The 19857-nt window shown below is 37.2% G+C and overlaps 1 protein-coding gene across 1 annotated transcript in view; it reads right to left on the bottom strand.

Annotated features, from left to right (window-relative positions):
- Positions 1-19857, bottom strand: part of LOC104078745 (methyl-CpG-binding domain protein 5-like) — a 46652-nt gene that overhangs the window by 13797 nt on the left and 12998 nt on the right. The window contains 4 exon segments of the mRNA XM_009580505.1: positions 739-1947; positions 3703-3914; positions 5592-6301; positions 6303-6612. Coding sequence (XP_009578800.1) covers positions 739-1947; positions 3703-3914; positions 5592-6301; positions 6303-6612 — 2441 coding nt within the window.

The following is a 19857-nucleotide window of genomic DNA, read 5'->3' on the forward strand; positions in this document are numbered from 1 at the left end:
TAAAAATATTTACATATGGAAATGTGAAATATTTTATAAGAACTACAAAAATATAATGTTATAAAAGTAGTGGAGACCAGAATTTGAAATATTTATCATAATAAAATAACCAATAACTCCTTGATAACTGTATTTTCTGTATATTCCCCAACAAGCATATGATTTGTCAACCAAAGAAAATGGATTTTAGTACGAAAGAGCAAATTGGAATGCTTTCCTCACAATTAAAGATGGTCAAAACCTCCTCTGAAGGTGAAAATGCACATGCATTTCCTCTTAAAGAGTGTATATGTCAATCAGCAAGCTTTTACTTATTGCAGACTCCTCAATCTGATTAGATTAGTTTTCCTTTTTGCAGTTTTCAACACTTTTAGATAGCTCCGTATCAGTTTCTTTGGACACAGCCAGAAGTTCAACTAAATACACAATGTAAGTTAAACAATTTTTTGTTAACAACACTTTTTGTGTAGCAAGTCTTTTGTGCACAAATTAGTAAAGCATAATCGGGCCCAAATATGATCTGTTTTCATGGCATTGGTAGAAGTTTCTCATTAGATAACTACGGGAAAAATTCAGTTCTGCAAGCTATAGTTACGAAAAAAAGCAATTTGTCCTACTAAAATAAGAGACAGAGAAAAAAATAAAGAATGGACCAAGATAGTTTTGATAAACATTTGTATGGGCACAGGTACATGTGTATATAGATAGACAGATATGTGCATATATATATAAATATACCTTCCCCTCCTCAGCGTTTTGTTGACATGAATTGTGAACTTCTTCTTCTCTTACTAGTTTTCCAGGCCATGAAGTCAGTCCTTTGATTTGGCCCCAGACCAAGTCGCCAACATTAAACGTCCTCGGCCTGTAATGTATCAGCTCATTTGAAGAAGGGGAGTCTGGGTTCCTTAGGTCATCTTCACTACTGATGCTTTTAGCATCTGAAGGGCTAGGCACACACCCATTAATGCTTTTGGCATTAAAATCTCCATTGTAATGGATATAGTCTTTAACTAACGAACTTTCCAAGCTATTTGAGGAACTTGGAGATTGCTCTTCCAGAATCAGGTCTTGTTTAGAAGTGTTCAGCAACTCCCCAAATCCTCTGTTCTGCTGAGGCCTATTTCCGTTTATGTGTGCACATCGTTCCACAGTGTTCTCCAGTCTTTCCTTAAAACTCATCATAGTTCTTTTGTAATTGTTATACCTGAAATTCTCCTCCAACATTTTATCACTTTGACAGTTTCGCTGTGATAACAGTATCTGATGCTGCTCGCCTTGTAATAATGGCAGCGTGGAGATGTTATTGGGCCTTTCGTGACAAGGACTACTATGGATATGGGTAGAGTGGTCTAGAAACTCATCACATTTCCATCTGTTTATCTCACTGACAGGACTTTGCTCCCCTTCCCACTGTTTTTTGGGTGTGTTACAACTTGTTGATTTGTAATACTCATACCCATCCCCTTCACTCGAATTTTTACCATGCTCTGAATTCTTCAGTATTCGTGTTCCTCTAGTGTTTCTTATCCTACCTTCATGATCAGAAACGGCAATGTTTCTTCCATGGATTACTGCACTGACAGCACTAGAAAGATTTAATGGGTCACCAATTGAGGCTGTGAAGGCACTCATGGCACTCAAAGCTGGAATGGGACTCATTTGCGTTGTACTGCTAACGGCAGTGGTGATTACTACTTGCATTCCTTTGCTTGCAGCATCTACAACCGCTTTGTAGATAGCGTCCACCGATGTATCACCCTGAGCAGCGACATTGAGGTTATCCTTTGCCTGTTGTCCAAGAGATGGTTCAGTTCTTTGCTGCAAATCACAAGATGTTTCTTGGAAAGGAGGAAGCATAGTGTTGGAGCTCTCGGGAACTGGCGCCATTCCCATTTGAGTGATCATTCTTTTGTTTAGGACAGCAGCATCTTCCTGCATTCTCACCTGGAAAAAGTAGAGGAAAAGATGGGCATTGCTATTCTGCCTAGAGTTCCATTTAAATAGACAAACGTTGTTTCATTTTAATTAAAAAATCAGGATGGTGGCCAGGGTGACTATTTGTTACAGTACATAATTTTAGTTTGGTTATACATCAGCTATGAAGTTTAATGCTGAACAAGCTAGATACAAAACAAACAAAAAAAGCATAATTTAGAGGAAAACAAAAACACCGGCTCTTAGACTTTGCCTCATGGATCAAAACAGACGCCTTGCATGAAATGATACAACCTACCACGCACTGCAGAGACTACATTATCGTCTCTTTCAGAGTCTTTTCATGGATTTCCTCTTCTGATTGAAGCACAGCACCCTCCTTTTTTCTCTCAAGTCCTAAACAACTCCACCAGGTTCAGTATTTCTGTTCCCAACTATTCTCTTTCGTTCCTTCCCAGACCCTAATTTTGCTTCATTCCTCCTTATCAACCGTTCTTCTGGGATCCTTGTATGCTCCTCATTCAATTTCTGGAATGTAGCATCACTGTCCTTTTGGAATTGGGTAACATTTCTATTTTTTCCCTTTCGGTTATGTGCTTCTCTTGTGGGACCTCTTTTTACTTCAGTCCCTTGTAAACCATGCCCGCATCCCTTTGCATTGCAGCTGTAATGTTAGGCACTGCCACAGTAAACTGTAACCTCCAGATTAAAGTAACTGTGCTTTTTATATTTCTTGTCACATACGTAGGCAGTGAAGATGATGTCAATAATAGTGCTATAATAAAAAACTGTAAAAAACAAGGGTAAAATATTTCCAACAGCTCCTTTAAATACTTACCATTACTATTTATATAACTGAGAATCTGAAGCAAAAAACCCACTGAGATAAAACTACCAAAATTCATACAAAACCAAAGAGAGGTAATAGGCAGTTAGAGGACTGTGATTTTGCAACAGCAGTGAAACATCTACACTGAGAAAATGACACATCTTCTTCCTCCTTCTTAAAAGGTAAAAGCACTTTCTGGCACTATCTGCATGCTTCCATCTTCACGTCTTGAGTTCTGCAGCAACCATGGTAATACTGAATAATAACAAATACGTATTTTAACTCTGGTTTTATTACCTATTTTGGTTGCTGTGCTTCCTGTCAGTATCTTAGTTTGATAGTTCAACTTGCATTATCAAGAATTGTCTATTTAGCTGGACAGCAGGGAAGTATCATTTTTGCACAGTTTGTCACTGTATATTCATTCTAATGCCTGTTTTCTTCAGTCTATACAATCCACATCACAGCTAGCTCTTCCACTCAATTTCAGTGGGAATATAAGAGGACTGGTACACATGGTCACCTATAATCATTTATTAAGTTTCTAATTACTGTAAAGTGGTATCAATATTTATTTCTCACAACTGAATTGTTAGAGTGGTCTAAATGGGAATTTATGATCATTTCTGCGGAATGGAAAACAGTTTTGCTAAAAATGTAGAGTAACTGTCAGAACATACACAGCATATTTTTTTCAATACATGCAGCATAATTCTTTCCAAAGAAACTATACTCAATTTCTAAGGAAGAAGGTATAAGATTTCAGTAACAAATGTTACTGATTTGCAAAATCCAAAAACTACTGAAAGAGGCAAGCAATTGTATATATCATATTGTCTTAATCACTCAGCAAAAAAATCAAACTATGGAGGATATTATTTTACCTACTGAGAGTTGCACATTTGTTTGAATATTGATTTCATTTTGCTTTCTACCTGGAAATTTTGGAACAGACATGCCATGGGGTTTGGGTTGTTAGCTGGGCCAGGAATTGGGGGCTGGCCTTGAAAGCCCTGCATGTTCTGATACCCCTGGAGAAGGTGCTGTTGCTGCTGATTTGAAGGAAACATCTGATTGTTGTTTAATAGCGACTGGAGATGACTCAGCTGATGGTTATTCAAAGTAGTGTTTATAGATGACATGTCACCTGTAATTCAAACACAGGGAAACGTAAGTCAGTATGGTTTTCAACAGTCAGGAAGAATTTCCTTGACTCAAATTTTAACTGACTGCTATGCAAATGCCTCTGTAAAACAACACTTTTCCCCTTCAATCTTCTATGGAATGGTCCTCAAGGCATGTGTCTCCTACTCTTTATTCCTTTATTTCTTCAGTATTGCTTCTTTTGCATGTCACATCTATCTGGACTCTTTCTAAAGGTTTCTGACATGACTGTCTTTGCCTTTGGAACGGTACACAGCCAAGTATGGCAGAATGAGCTTCTATGATATTCGGTGTCTCGGAATCTTACTCTTAGTTTCCAAAGAGTAACTGCTTCAAACAGTACTGGGGTGGTGAGGGGGAGGAAGAGGAGGAGAGAGAGAGAGAAAAAAAGAGAAAATAATTTAAAAACCCCAACAAAACTAGTTTTTCATTAACTATGACAAAATAACGTGAGCTAACTGCAAATCAGCAAAAGCTTTTTGGCTCACAGATATGTCAGCCAACACGCTAAACCTTTTTTTTTTTTTTTTTTTTACATTCTAGAGAAACAACTGTTTTAACATTTTGTATTACACGAAAATTTCACTTTACATGAAAATTATAGTTCTAGTAAAATAAATACGCTGTTGAACCTGACTTTATGAAATAATAAAGCTTAAAAATGTATCCATTTCCTAGGGGTTTTTTTTTGTTTTTTAATTAAAAGATCATGTTTTTCTTAAAATTGCCATTTGCAGAATCATTAGTTAGTTGTATTTTACATGGAAAATGTAGAGTTGAGTTCACGATAGCCATTTAGTAGGTAAGTATGAGGTATTAAGTTAAAATACTTATCAGCTCTTTGCCACTATTTAATTCCTCCTACTAGTCTATTTATTAGATTACGTAGACCGAACAACAGAGGAGTACTAACTATATTAGATATTCTTGGTAAATATCATCAAAAGACCCAGGAGAAAAACCTTGTATTTAAGGGCTTTTTAATCACTTGTTTTGGGATGTAGGTGTTTGTCAAGTGAGATACCCTGGGTTTCTAAACTACAAGCTAAAGTAAAAAAAAAAAACACAGAGAAATGAGAAAATATAAATACACAATAAAGGGCTCGAAGGGCAACCTTCCTCTTTGAACTTGTGCAAGGACCTACTTCGAATGCTTTATGGATTACTTTACGGGGAGTGTGCTTACGGCTTTGGCACTTTTGATTCATTTGGAAAAAAGCACTTGGCCATTTTTCATCTACTGCACAGCTACTCGTACTAACCCTGTGATGCCACATGCACTTGAAATGAAACACTGCATCCCAGAGATGCACCTGTGCTTTTACTACTTGAAAAATGAAACAAGTCCAATTGCTTACAGAATTTTAAGGTATGTATAGTAGGTCTAGGTGGCATCAGAATTAAGAATGGAATATAAAATAATTTCCAAAACCAGTATAAAATGCTACTGAATTAAATTAGAATGTATTTTAAATTTCTTACAATAACAATTATATTTTTCTCAATAGAAATAAACAAGCTGTAACATACAAAAGCCTTACAAAAAAAAGTATGATAAAGTGGAGTCTTTAAAAATAGAAACTAGAATCCAAAATTCCCCCTCCCCAACCCTCTTCCTTTTTTTTTTTTCCTTTTATATCTGTGAAGAAATTGAACTTACCAAGCAGACCTGTCCCCAGTAGAGGGTTAAGTAGCTGTGGCACCACAGAGCTATTGTTGAGTTTAGCTGGACCAGATGTATTCCCAGCATTATTAGATATGTTCAGCAATGTTTCTGCCATTGACACCACTGCGGTCCCACCACCCAGGGTTGAGACAGACAGTGCTGCCACTGCTGATGATGTAGTGGTTGTGGTAGTGGTTGCTTGGGAGGAGGTGGCTATGGAAACCTCTGGATGATTAGCGGTGTTGCCCGATGCAGAGTTCAGGACACCTCCCACCAGCTGGGGATTCAAGGCCATTAATGCTGAGGCCCCAGAGACAGCTGGGAGGAGCAGGGGGTTAGAAGTAGTGTCAGTGCCTGAAAAGCTTGGTATAGGGTTGCCCAGGGGGTTGGTTAAAAGGGTCTCCACCCTGTTGCTTTCTGACTGATTGCTTGGCAAATGGTCAGGTGGGGCTGTCATCTGTGTTACTGAGGGTAAAGGGTTATTTTGCTGTTGCAACAAATCTGAGATGGTCAGATTGAAAGATGGTAGGGGAAGCATGGCAGCTGCTTGGGCTTGGTTCTGAAGGAGGGTTGCTAGAAGCTGAAAATGAACAGGTTGTAATACCTGCCCATCCACGTCACTGGAGAGAAAAGCTAAAGCAGCATTTACATTCGGGTTGAGAAAACCTAAAGGGTTGAGGTTGACCTCAGACTTGCCTTCTCCTATGTAGTATATTTAATAGATTCTGGTTTAGGAGATGTTGCTGATTCACTGGCAAAGAGATAGGCAGAGAATTGAGGAGGTTTTGATTCAAAGAATGTGGAAGATTGTTGTTTGAAGAGCTGTTCTGCGGAAAATGAAGCGAGTGTTCGTGGCCAGCAAAAGGGAAATCGTTCCCAATGGGCAGCTGGCTCTGAAGTGGGTTTCCAGCTGCAGTAGTGACTATAACACCATCTTGAAGCACAGATGTTGTCTTTGTGATGGCAGGTTGGCTGGTGCCAGCTATGGCTATTGATGATGATGGTCCTGAACCCCCTGCAACGCAAAAGAACAAAACTATTAATAGAATACTGCCTGTTGGGAGACAATCATTGAAGTTATAAAGTAACTAGGTTAATTCAAAACCTAGTAATGTTTGATACCCATGCACAGGAAAGAAAATGTTTTGAGCATCCAGACTTGAGTATTTTTTAAATATGAATGATTCTGCCATCAGCTACTTCAGACACTACATGCTGTGCCACATGTCATCAGAAATTATTTAAGTATACACACGTATTTCCCTTGAATTTCTTTAAGGGGGGATATACGAGGACTTCATTCATTACATATTTTGATTAGCATAAACCTAGAAGCAACCATAACTTAATATAGTTAGATGTGGACCAGTATGAAATTAACTACTAGGAAGAAGGATCAATGGGAGACATGAATGATGTTGTGTGAAAGACTGTGAGTACATGATCTAAATGTAGATGTGAACCTCATGCTCTTCTATTTCCAGCTCTATTCCACTAATGGGGTTTTGGAGAATTATTATTTAAAGCATTATTTTGGACTCCTGAAGAAAAAATACAATGACGATGATTACATGTCATGATGATGTCTACGACAAAATCTAATGAGCAAAATACATTTAGGTATTAGGTAGGTTAGCAGACAAAACCCCCCAACAAGTTATAAAGAAAAAAAAGTAAATTGGGGTGGTCTAGTCATATCCATCACTTGGCATGAAAAGACAGACCAGCTGGGCAGATTTACTGTGATGGGGTTACACGGAAAAAAGTTTATTTGGCTATCTTTATATCCCTTTACTAAAGTTGAAGTATAAAATAAATTATTCATTGTCCTTCACTTAAGGCAGAGTCTTGAATTGACAAAAAACATATGAGAGGAGACTAGGAGAATTAAAGCAAGTGAAATTGCCTTGAACTACGCCCTTCTACTTTATTCATTGTGATTCATTGGAGAACAAACATTAAAAATACGTATTAAAATTATACATTGCACGTATATAAAACTGTATAGTTACAAATATATTTGACTATGGTTTTGATGCAATAAAATCATTTTCCATTCTCAACTGCCCTGCAAATATAGCTCACATGACAGACATCAGAATGTATCGATTATCAGAAAGTATCAATTATCATTTTTCTAAACAAACACTATTTGAAAAGGGAGGTGCAACTATGCTGATAACTGGTAAGAACAGAATCAAATCTTTACATCATTTGTAACTTAAAATACCATTTTTAAAGTACTGTAACATTATGACAACTCAAAAAGGTACAAAATTAACACAGTACATGAGGCACTGCATTGAATTAATGAGAAGAAAGATCACCAGGTACCATTATCACATTTCAGTACGGAAATTAAATAATAAATTAACAAAAGTTAATTTAACAAATAATTAACAAAAGTAAAGTAAGAACAAACTGTAATCATAAAGCAGAGGATATCCTATTCTGCTGTGATGAGAAATATGTTAACAAAACAATAAAAGCAGTTTCATGACAAGTACATCTCTCTAGGCAGCAGTTTGGAACAAAAAAACAGATATGCACTTGAGGAACAAAAACCGAACCATGCACTGAAAATATATGTCCCATTGGATTTCCACTTACAGTTTTGTGTTTAACATTTCAGATTAGGCAGGAACAGTAAATGCTCTGTATCATGACACCCCCAGGCCTGGCAAATGCCTCATATATATCTGAGAAACTGGCACCCATGCCCTCTCAGGCTTTCTAGCTCAGAAATACACACTTCCAAATTATAGACACCTTCCCAATAAGTCAATGAAAAGCTGCTAATCAGACAAGTTGCTCAGAAATTATTCAAAACTAAGATGAAGCTAGTAACGGCAAACCTATTGGTAGAGATGAATGAAAAGCACAGCTATGGCAAGTAAGTTTGTTTTCTGCCAGTGTATCTGTCCTACTACTGGTTACCTAATTCTGGAGAGAAGCCACCTCTAGTAAAGCCTCCAAAATGGAACAGAACAGAAAAAAGAAAGATTCTCTCAAGTACGTGTTTACACATCAAGGCATACATGACCTACTGAGATGACACGTTGAAAAGATTTTTCATGTGCGTGCACTTTTTTTTTCCTTTTAGTATTTTGCTATTTTTGTAAATAATCCAATAGTAAAACATAGTTCATACAAATGAGCAGCATAACATAAAATTAAATTCAACGTCTATGTTTACTATTTATTTTTAACACACAACCGTAAACTCTGGCTACTCAAATTCAATTACACAAATCCCAGAGAACCTAACTAAAATATAACTGCACGTCTTCCTTTTTGTACTAATCTCTGAAATATTTTAAACTGCATTTTTAGAAAAGTAATAGAAAAGTCTTTACAATCTTTGTGGCTAAAAGCAAATTCTTTTTGTTTCACTGGAGAAAACATACCCACTTATAATAGTTTCAAGCTCTCATGCCAGGCTTGTAATGGATCAGTATGTTACAGAGCCCACAGCGATACACATTACTAGCTATCAGGTACCTGTTTGCTCACAAAAAAGGAAATTTTCAAATTGTTTTGTTTTGTTCAAATCAGTATCCAGAACTGACACTCCAAGGATTTAAATATTAAGAAAGGTCCCAAAGACCAAACTACAGATTTAAGAAATACCATTACAAAGTCATTCCTATATGGTTTTAACAGAAGAATCAGCTGTACCACTCAAATGACACAAGATAGATGCCTACCGTACTTAAAAATACATAGGGCCTCTTAAATAATGTTGGTTGAAAAATTGCTCACTGAAGCAAAACTCTGTCACTGCACTTCGAGACACACTTAACGTTAGTCTCTCTAGTCATAATCTAGTGTAAGATGGACCAGGTAATACCCGAACATCTTCAGATGGCTATTTCTCCCACTTGTAAATGACCTTCCACACAAAATCTGACTGTCATATAGATGAAAGCAGGCTACCATCAGCTTAGCCTGACCTGCAGGAATAGTCTGAAATACTGGCCTTTCTAAGCATGAGTTCATTTCAGGCAATATTTTTTTTTGAAACTCTTTACTCCTGCAATAAGGGAAAGACAGATATACAAGCTTTTTCCTTGGTAGCTAAGAAAGGCTTCCCTCACTAGTAGAAATCACCTTCAATGTGTTAAGCAGCACATGGATAGATTTTTAATTCAGACATGAGGCAACTATTCTATATAGAGAGCTCTCATGAATATAAAACCTAATTTTGGTATTTTCAAGTGGACCTAATCTCTGTTTCTAATTTATTTATGATTCTATTTTCCATTCCACTCAGGTAAATGACCACACAGAAGAGTATCTGGTGTGAAGTAAATCTCAAACTTGTAAAATTGTTGCTAGGTTTTTGTCAAACACTCCTCTGATTTCTATCCCCCATCAAACCCTGCTTCTGGAGATCTCACCTCTGAGGTCTAGAGCACATTCAACACTTCCCTTTCTCCAGATTAATTAGGCAATTAATTAATTGCTGCTGGGGGAAAAAAAAAATATAATCTTGATGGATTCTGAGTAGGAGGAAGAAAATGTGTCCATATTTCAACCCAGACTTGAGAATTTTGGGAGTTGAAGAGGCAATAAGCAGCCACACTTCAAAAAAAAAAGAAAAACCAGGCAAATATTCTCCCCCAGCTTCTCTTAAACCTGCCTCTCAGAAAGACGCAGTAGGAATTGGTGTAGAAAAGTCCTGAATTGGGTAGTAGCTAATACAATATTTACAACCGCATTCTGGGACAAATCTATCTCCAGCAGCAGACTGAATTGCCAGAATATGACTTCTGGATTTCTTCCAAAATACCATCTCCAACAAGTCAATATTCCAGATGAAGAAATGCATGCACACCCATTCTCATTAAAATATAGTGCTGCTAGACATTTTCTGAATGTTTGGCCCCAATCCAAAAGACAAAATCTGAATTATTTTTTCCCCTTTATAAATCATGTATAATTGCCATAATTGTGATTGATAGCACTGCATCAACAAACTGCAGAATTTCATCTTCCTCTGGGAGGACCATGAGAGCCCTCGGAGAGCCCTCAGACCTGTCCTTCCCCAGTTTCAAAATGAAATCTCCAAGATCCAGGACGAACGTGAGCAGTCCTGTCTTTTTGACTCAAGAGGAGACCAGGTGCAATGAGAAGAATGTGATGCCCAGCATCAGCAGCGTGAAGATGTGAAGAATTCTTTGAAACAGCACGGAAAAATGTAACATGCCTCATCAAAGCAACGGTATAAGCTACACTGCAAATATAAAAGAAGAAAGGTCCTAATAAGATGCCTGTCCTTTCAAATCAGGCAGTAGCACCAAAGCATAGCAGTGGCGATCTGGAAGTGACTCTGGATGTCCTTTGAGGTCTATCTTTTATTCAAAGTGATACCTAGGCACATACATTGTATTTACTAGAATTTTCAGAGGGCAGGATGACAGTGGAAACCAGATGGTGGATATCAGCTGAAAAAAGATCCCTAAGCAAACAAGCTGTCTTGGCCAAGCAGTGCTGTAAGGAAAGCAGGACTGTAGTTCTGACCACTTGCATTTCCTTCAGGCCAAAAGAAAAGATGCACCGCAGCACCAAAGAGTTTCCACAGTGCGTTAGCTCACCCAAAACTCCACCATGAAACGGTTCATTATTACTGTATCCAGGCTCCAAGATGACAGTTAGGAGGCTTTTGATGAGAAATGCAAATGGAGTTGAACGCTAAAAGGAAATCACAAGTTTGATTCCAAGTTTCATAAAAACATGGTATTTTGAATCCTGGAAACCCAAAGCATCGTACATGTTAGCTCAGTAAACAACAGTCCTTAATAATCACAAGCTCTTAAGAGTAAAAGTAGAATGAAAAAAAGATGAAGGAGTAAGACTAAAAGCCATAAAAGCCTAAGATGAACGCTGGCTTCCAGCTCCTGCAGACGCAAACGTCTGCCAAAAGTTCTTTTGCCAGTTGTTAAGAAAAAGGAACCGTCTTTGTAATGCAGTGAGAAGAATAAATATTCAGAATGCTGAAAAAGTAGATCTATTGTTTTCTTAGCAGGTCAAATAAATGTTTCGGGTGTAAATAAATGGAAATTGAATGGGGTACACATTTTTAAAATTATTACTTTGTGGGCTATAGTATTTTATTTATGAGCATTTTCATTTTGTTTTCTTTTAAAAGCAGGTTTATTTTCCTGTGTGGATTTTACCTGTGTTCCTTTTTTTGAAGTATTGCTTGACAGGTATTCTTAAGCACATGCAATAAAATAATGGGCATGATGAAATCAGTTTGTGTTTGAGAAGATTCACTCTCCCTGCTCACTTAAAATAAAGAAATTAGAGTGGAAGATATTTATCATTCGTATCTCAGCATTGTCCTACCACGAAAAGACAGGAACACATATGTACACATACGCTATTGGGATGGTAGGACATAGCCAGAGGTCTATTTTGTTTTGAGTCCTGTTTTTTAAACACTATGAAGATTTGAACAATATGAAGACTTGTACAGCAAGCTTCACTGGCTGTCCTCAGAAAGAGAAGTCAGGGTATGAGCTATTGATTTCAAACTAAACAAAAGTAAAGAGTCAATAACCATATAACATTTCTGCAGCGGAAGAATTATGTCTGCATAAAAACATGTAGGAATAGCAGTGACTTCACATACTGTGAATAATGCGCAGCTTCCTTATAAACCAGACAATTCAAACCGAAAGCAAACTATTGTAGTCTTCATAGATACTAAAAGTACTTCTACCAAACTAAAGAACTTTAACTATATATGTGTTTTCCTAAAAAATTGCAGTTAAATATACCAATTAGAAAATTACAATGGAAATAATAATTTACAACACATTCCTCTACAAGAAACTATCCATTATGTATTCTAAAATTTCAATAGTCTCAACAGTACATTGCTGGAATTTGTAGAATAAAAATAACAGATAGGACAGGTGTATTAAGTACTTAGGAAATTAAAAGTCCAGAACTTGCTCATTAGGCATTAATATCTGAAACATTTTAAGAGTTGAAAACAAATAAATGTTATATATACCACTTTCTCAATTCTTACTTTTATGCATATTCAATAAAAATGCAGCTAGCATTATTTTATATTTGATATTTCCTTTATTGCTTTTTAAATTGCTTTTTAAACATTTCAAATTCTTGAAACTCTTGTCAGAAACTCACATTCAGTTCCTTGGTCATATAATGAGCTTCTTGCTAAAACCTCCACCACTTCCAACCTCTCCTAGTGTAAAACTCAGTAGCTTTTTCAGAAGAAATCTGCAAGATTCTTTCAAGAAGATCCAGCGAGAGTGGAGAGAGGGAAGTTTCACTGCATACCTTACCCTGAGATGATGAAGGTGTGCAAGTACAAAAGATCACTTAGGCATTGTAATTACTACTATATCTCAAATGGTTTGTGCAACTTCTACCGCATAGGGTCACCAGTCCATGCTCGAAGCCTCCAGAAGCTACTGCAATACTAACATGAAATAAGAATTAATATCAACTTAGAGATACGAACACATAGTTTGCATCAGTGGCAATATTGTTAAATTAGTGATTTTAAGAGGCTTAACTTTCACAGAAGTATAATCGCTGATGGAAGCAATATGACCTCATATTCCTTAAAAATTTGGGACAACATGTCCTTGCTTTAACTACATATTCCATCACTTACCTATAAACTTAGAACAAAGACCTATACGTTTTTATAATTATATTCTCCGTTTTCTTTTTGGAACGGAAAACATTTAAGATATTTATCTGGTATCACATTTATTATAGTGCTTTCAATTCCGAAGAAACCATAATTCAGCAGTTAACCACAAACTACTGTCAGTCGTTCTCCTTATCAAGATTGCGCGCTCCCTTGAGACAACAGAGAAATCACGAACAATGGACCGCATCCTTCTCAGCCCAGCAGAACCAGTTAAAAAACGTGGACTCCCCTCATATTCAATACTCCGTCCGCACAGAGTGTGCTATTCTGTGAAACAGATTTAACTGCTTATCCATAATATCACGCTTATCACTGTAGCAGCTGAGCGTATTACTATGACTACCAATGGCATAATGCTGTATGATCATATTTTGTTTTTTTACTTACAACAAAACAGGTGTAATGTTGGCCCCGTTCTTAATAGTGTTTTTCAAACTCTTGCTTTAACAGATTATTTTAAGGACGAAAATCACTGAGGACTACAGAATGCAGTCTCTGCATCTTCTGAAAAGTGACTTAGCCAAGAATGAGTCTGTCAGAATTTTGGGGGAAGGGCAAGAAGCCCAAAGCAGTTTCTACGACAACAGAAATCCTTAAAATTACGCTGAATTTCAGTCTTGGCTTTTCTCCTTGCCCCTCTCTTTTCTGACTTCTGCATTTTACCATCACTGCTGTTTTTAAAATTACTTTGGGAAAACTGTTCTTATGTGCTTAGCTGTTACCAGAAAGCAGAACAGTCTTCTAGTAGAAAACTGTCAAGACAACAGCATACAAATGAAGGAATAGTCTTTCAGTATTTACTCAGTGTTGGCACTTAGTCTGATCTCATCCTGTATCATTCCCCCATTCACAGTTGTGAGAGAGGCATTGCAGATGAGGTAAAACATTTTATTGCAAATTTGGGAAACTAAAAATTCAATAAAAAGCATTACTTCTTTCAATAGTCCCCACTCCACCCTCTAGCAAGTTTTGGTGTTGCCTACTGGTTCTCCTTAAGAATATTTTCAGATGTGGAGAGGTAAATATGTATGGGAAATCTCATATAATTAATTCAGTTTTTCTTCACAATCATATCTTTAATAAAATAAGACTCATCTTTCTGCATTACTTTTTTTTTTTTTTTTTTTAACAAATCCTCTAACTTTTATTAATATAAATTCCTAGAAAAATATATGGCAGTTAAAACACTAACCAGGTAAGAGTCTGGTTAACTACAAGACTGAGTTACCAGCAAATTCAAATTATAAGAAACAAAACAACACAAGAAAAACCCAAGCTGTGTGTCTAAGCAAGAGATGCGCTCGGTAAGCAGAGCTCAGCAGAGCTGAAATTTTAATCTTGGTATTTACTCAGAGGTAACGCCACTGCGACTCACAAACTGGGTACGGCAGTGCCTGAAGGGCCCCAAACAGCAGCTGAGGTCAGAGTATAGCTAATATACATTGACCATATCAAGTTCAAAGACAAGGATGAAGGATGTAGTGGCAATGTTGAGGTCTACGTAACCTGCACACCTTGCACCTGGAGCACATGCCCCAGGATGCGGGAGAAGTGGTGCGTAATCCCACCATAACACTTGACAAGCCAGCACTCAGTTAATATTACCATTTCTGACCTTCACTTACCAAAACTCAACAGCATAACATGTCTGATATAGCTATAAATAAATTATTCCTACATTTCTTTTTTCCACTTCTACCAAAATTAGACGCTTATTCATTTCAGCTCCCTGTACTAAACAACCGAGTTAATTAAGTAGAGATTGAGCTGATTCCTAAGTTTTTCCAATTTGCTAGCACTTGCTAACAATAAACATTTGTAAATAGAGGTAATTTGAAAACAAAAATCTATTCCACTTCCAAATTTTTCCTCTATTGTAAACCTCATGGTAGCAAGTATGTTTATACCGACTGTATAAAAGTCTACCATGTTAACAATTAAGTTTTACCTGATATGATTGCTGATGCCTACTAAGTCAGTAATTCCTTTATGTTCAGAGAATGAGAGTGGGTTTGTGCATAAATCTTCTATCAAGAGTTAAAAAGAGCAAATAAATGAGAACATTTATTTCAGTGGCAGGGTAGGGAGCAGACTTGGCCTACCGTACATGTCTCATACTTGGAAATCTTATTCTTCATGTAGACCATTTTCCCCATTCTTTACAGTTCTCATTTGAATAGGAAAATAATCACTTTTGTCTCCCCAAAATAATAACAAAGGAAAATAGAGTAGAATGTTGAAAAGTAGTGCCAGATTTTAAATAATAGTGATTCCTTATAATCACACCCCAACACCCCCCACCGGAGAAAAGTCCCTCTCTACGTTTATATAAACACCGAAACCCAAAATCAACAGAACATTTCAACTGGCTTTATAATTAGAAAAGTAACTGGTTGGCACCTTGTCTAGGGGTTATTTCAGTTTAGTAAGAAACTTTTCTCTGATATAACAAGCCCGATAAAGGATGCCAGCCAGGTAATCTTCTGAATGTAAAGTCAAAAAGTTCTACTGATTCTGTAATTCCATGATATATAAAAGTAATTTTGGGGAGCAAATCCAGAGGCTTACATGCTAGAATATGCCACTTCGTATACATTTAATGTGACATATTGTAAAATACCCCATCTTCTTTGATGCATAGAGAAGACCATTTTCAGAGAAGCAAGGGCCTACATTATCTTGATAACTACCACTACATCCAATAGTACATTTAACCTTTTATTCACGTAACGCTTTATACTTTAGGTTCCTCACATCATCAAAATACGGACGCGACTGCAGCATCATTCCTTTCTATCTAAAGCATTTACATCCACTGTTCTCCCAGAAGATACGGGAGAATACCTACCCCAAACTACCAAAAAAAGCCCCATGTTCACAAAAATTAAAATCTGAAGCAATACTGTTCATAGCACAGATCAGTATTTTTCACCTAGATTAAGGACAAATCCTTTAGTTAGACTAAAGCAACTCATTCCTCAGGAGACATAGCTTTGTGCTACAGACAAAAAGCAAGAGAAAACAAAACTTTACAAATGGCAGAGAAGTGGGACATGCCCTGAAGATCATACCTCATGCTGCTGAAGAAGAAAAAAACAAAGGCCGGTCTGATTTGAAGGAATTTTTTCTCTGAGCTGTAATATTATCAACAAGATAGTTTCTGATTCCGCAGGGGGAAGGCAATCCCTGATCGCTCCACTTTGACTAGCTCTAGCCAACTGTCAGTTTAGCAGAAAAAGATCTTTCATGAGTCCTTTAGGTTATATTGGGCTTAAATCCTGCTAATGAGGTTACATTATAACAGTTAACACAGAGATATAAGTATTCTGAGCAGTCAGTGTGAGAGCAGTGCAGTTCTCTGTGCCACCAGTACAGGAGGGCAGCACGAGGGGAACGGAGCTGAGCAGATGCTAAGGTCAGAAGCGACCACCATCATCATTCAGAACAATCCTATGCACACTTGGGTTGTGACATTTCTTTAAGACTCTTTCTGTTCATATGCTCAACACGTGCTCTGCTAGAGTACTTCAATGTTTAGTATTCTCACAAAAAGGAAACCACTTGTTTCTTTGATGCTGAATTTACCAGCTTTCAGGCACTGGAAGCTGTCATCAAGTGTCTGCCAACGAGGTAAAAATAATTCAGCCCTCCACCTTTTCAGATACTGCCCAAGTATATATACTTATAGGAAGAGATACTATTTCTTGGCTACTTCTTTGAAAGAGCAGATTCTAGGGCATTCCCAAGTGCTGGAATACCTCGCATCCAGCTCAACTCCCTGGCATCTGGTCTGCTGACAAGCTCACAGTGTGGGAGGTGAGCCTGATTTCAGGATCGTCTGTAAGACAAGAGTACAGACACTGCCTCTAGGGTGTACGCCCCGAGGTCTGATCGACAACCACCCATAACAATTTTGTGGCCCTTCTTGGATATCTCTAGTATTTCTGCACCTTTCACGAGGAGTGACCACTAGCCAGAACGCCACATCCTAACTCTGGTCTTCTCAAGCATACACAGAGCCAGTATACACCCCCATATTCCCATTTTTATGTTTCCAAAGACCAACCCAGCTTCTCTTTTTGTGGGTTTTCCGGAGGTGTTTTTTTGTTTGTTTGGTTAGGTTTTTTTGTTGTTTTTTCTTCCTCAACATCACTGATCTGACAGTTTGCATTATGTCTATTACATCAAAGCCTCCTAAAACCCTTCTTTGAGTCACTGTTTTCCAAGGCAACGTTCCATTCTCAATTATATTACACTGTACTTACTGTATTAAAATAAACACTGTTTGAGTGGGATAGAAGCTCCTCACTGATCGGTATTGGTCCTGTGTGCGCCTCCCTATTTAATTATATTTTACTATTTTCTATTCTGTAAATTCCACCAGTAAAAATTACTGTTCTGAGTCTATGGAAGGGATATAGCCTTTGTTTGCCAAATCTGCCCTTTATTTGCCACTGCTACACTTCTAGACCTAGAGTTTCTCATATTTCTCATGTTCTGATATTTGAGACAGCTTATCATCTTTATTTCTATTCACTATGGTTATTATATTAGTTCCCTTGATTTCCCTTATCAGCTGTATATAGCTTTTACTCCCAAATATTTTTTGCTTGTTTTCATCTATCCCATCATTTATGCATGTTGCATTCTTAGCAACATTTGCAGGTTTAATGTTCAACACTCACACACAGATCTTCTACACTGTGAACTTCTGGGCTAATGGCACATTCTAACAGCAAGAAAAAACAAATGAACCAGACTCTACAATAAAATAAGTCACACAGTGACACAGTCCCATTTTACAAAAAGAACAGACAAATCCAAAGAGAGACAAAGTAGCTTAATGAATAAATCTTAAAGCTACCAAATTGGCCAACTGGATTCTACCTTCAGTTTGTATCAGAAGTCTGAGGGCTTGATTAATGAGGAATACAGCATCAAAGGTTAACAGAAATATTAACACCACTTATTAGAAAAAATGAGTCTAGAACCCAATCTGCTGGCAGAAAATGGACTCTTTTCAAAGGAATAGCCCTAAATAATCTATACAGATGTGCTGCTAGCTCTTTCTGTAAGACAGCTCTTATTAAACAGTGTTTGTGACCCAAATACTATAGAACTGAGAGATTGAAATTGTTAATAAAAATTAATTGAGCATAACTGGTTTTCAAGGGCTCAAACTTGGAAAACTGCAAAAGCTTTCTATTGCGTAAATAGAAATTTTTATTTTTCTATTTATTCATTTTTAATTCCATCACACTCATACTGAAAATTACCTGGAAACTAAAGATATTATCTGTGGAAGAAGAAAACAAACGCTAGAATAATAAAAGTTGGTCCATGTGGTTAAAATATAATTAAAAGCTTAGGCAATAACCAGCTATCTAATTGTGGTGATTCTCAGTATTTTTTCTCTCAGGAACTATTTTCTGATTAGTAACTATTCTGAATGCTGGCACAGAAACGGAAAACAGATTTAGCAATTAAAATACTTAAAAAAAAAAAAAGAGCGAAAAAAAAAAAGCCACAAACTGAAATACGAACGTAAGAGTTTCCTGAAGACATCTTACTCAGCTAAACTTGAAAGCGCAGTTCACGCAGCGTATTTGACACTGCTCAGCTCCCTTCACCAAAACCATCAACCTGCTATGCCTCTGCACAGAATAATTCACAATATACCTCTTATCTGTTTTGTCTACATAACTGAATGCAGACTGGTAACTAACTTTTATTTTTAAAGGTTATTATTAATGCAAAATACTCAACATTTCACACTTGTTTCACGGAAAGAACACTTCCATTCTCCTGCAAATACAACAAAAAGTCCCTATCTGGATTAGATTTAAACCTTACGCCTGAGCCCCATGCTGCTGTGATGAGTCAGGCAGGAGGCTGGATGAAGGTTTATGCGCTGTTTTAAGGCCTTGCCCCTGGGAATACCACAAAGATAACAGAATCTGAAATTTCATCTTAAAGAAGAAAACAGGTCTCTAGGCTTCTAGCCATCATGGATATTTAATAAAATAATTAAATGCAGGTTGTGTGTATTTTGCAAGCATCAAAACTAAAGAAACAAACCCCTTCACTAATGAGGAACAGAACATATTCGAATCTTTCTAGTCTTTGCCTACACAGAACTACCATTTATCATTTAGATAAGGAAAAAAGTGTCAGTTTAAGGCCCTATAATTATATTGCTATAATTCTATCCGTTATCTCCAGGGTATTAGAAATACCATTCTGTAGAAATACCAGAGCAGAACAGAAGTTCCCAGGTGGGGTTATATACATATTTCTATTCCCATATTGATGACAACTCAATTGGCTGTTCGTGTTGAAACCTTTCTTCATGGGGCTTTGACACATGCACAGATTTGTTCTGTCGCATTTGTCTTCTCGGGAGGAAATTCGGCTTGCCTGAAGACAAGGACTGGCAATACAAGCAAAGGCTCTGATTAACTAACATAGGAATGACGACAAGCCGTGCCATCAACTCGAAGGCAGCCTTCCCGAGTCATCCCAGGTACCACCATGCCAAAGCAGGGCATGGCTGGGTCAAAG

This window comes from Fulmarus glacialis, unplaced genomic scaffold, assembly GCF_000690835.1.
Source record: "Fulmarus glacialis isolate BGI_N327 unplaced genomic scaffold, ASM69083v1 scaffold2396, whole genome shotgun sequence".
In the NCBI taxonomy this organism is placed as follows: domain Eukaryota; kingdom Metazoa; phylum Chordata; class Aves; order Procellariiformes; family Procellariidae; genus Fulmarus; species Fulmarus glacialis.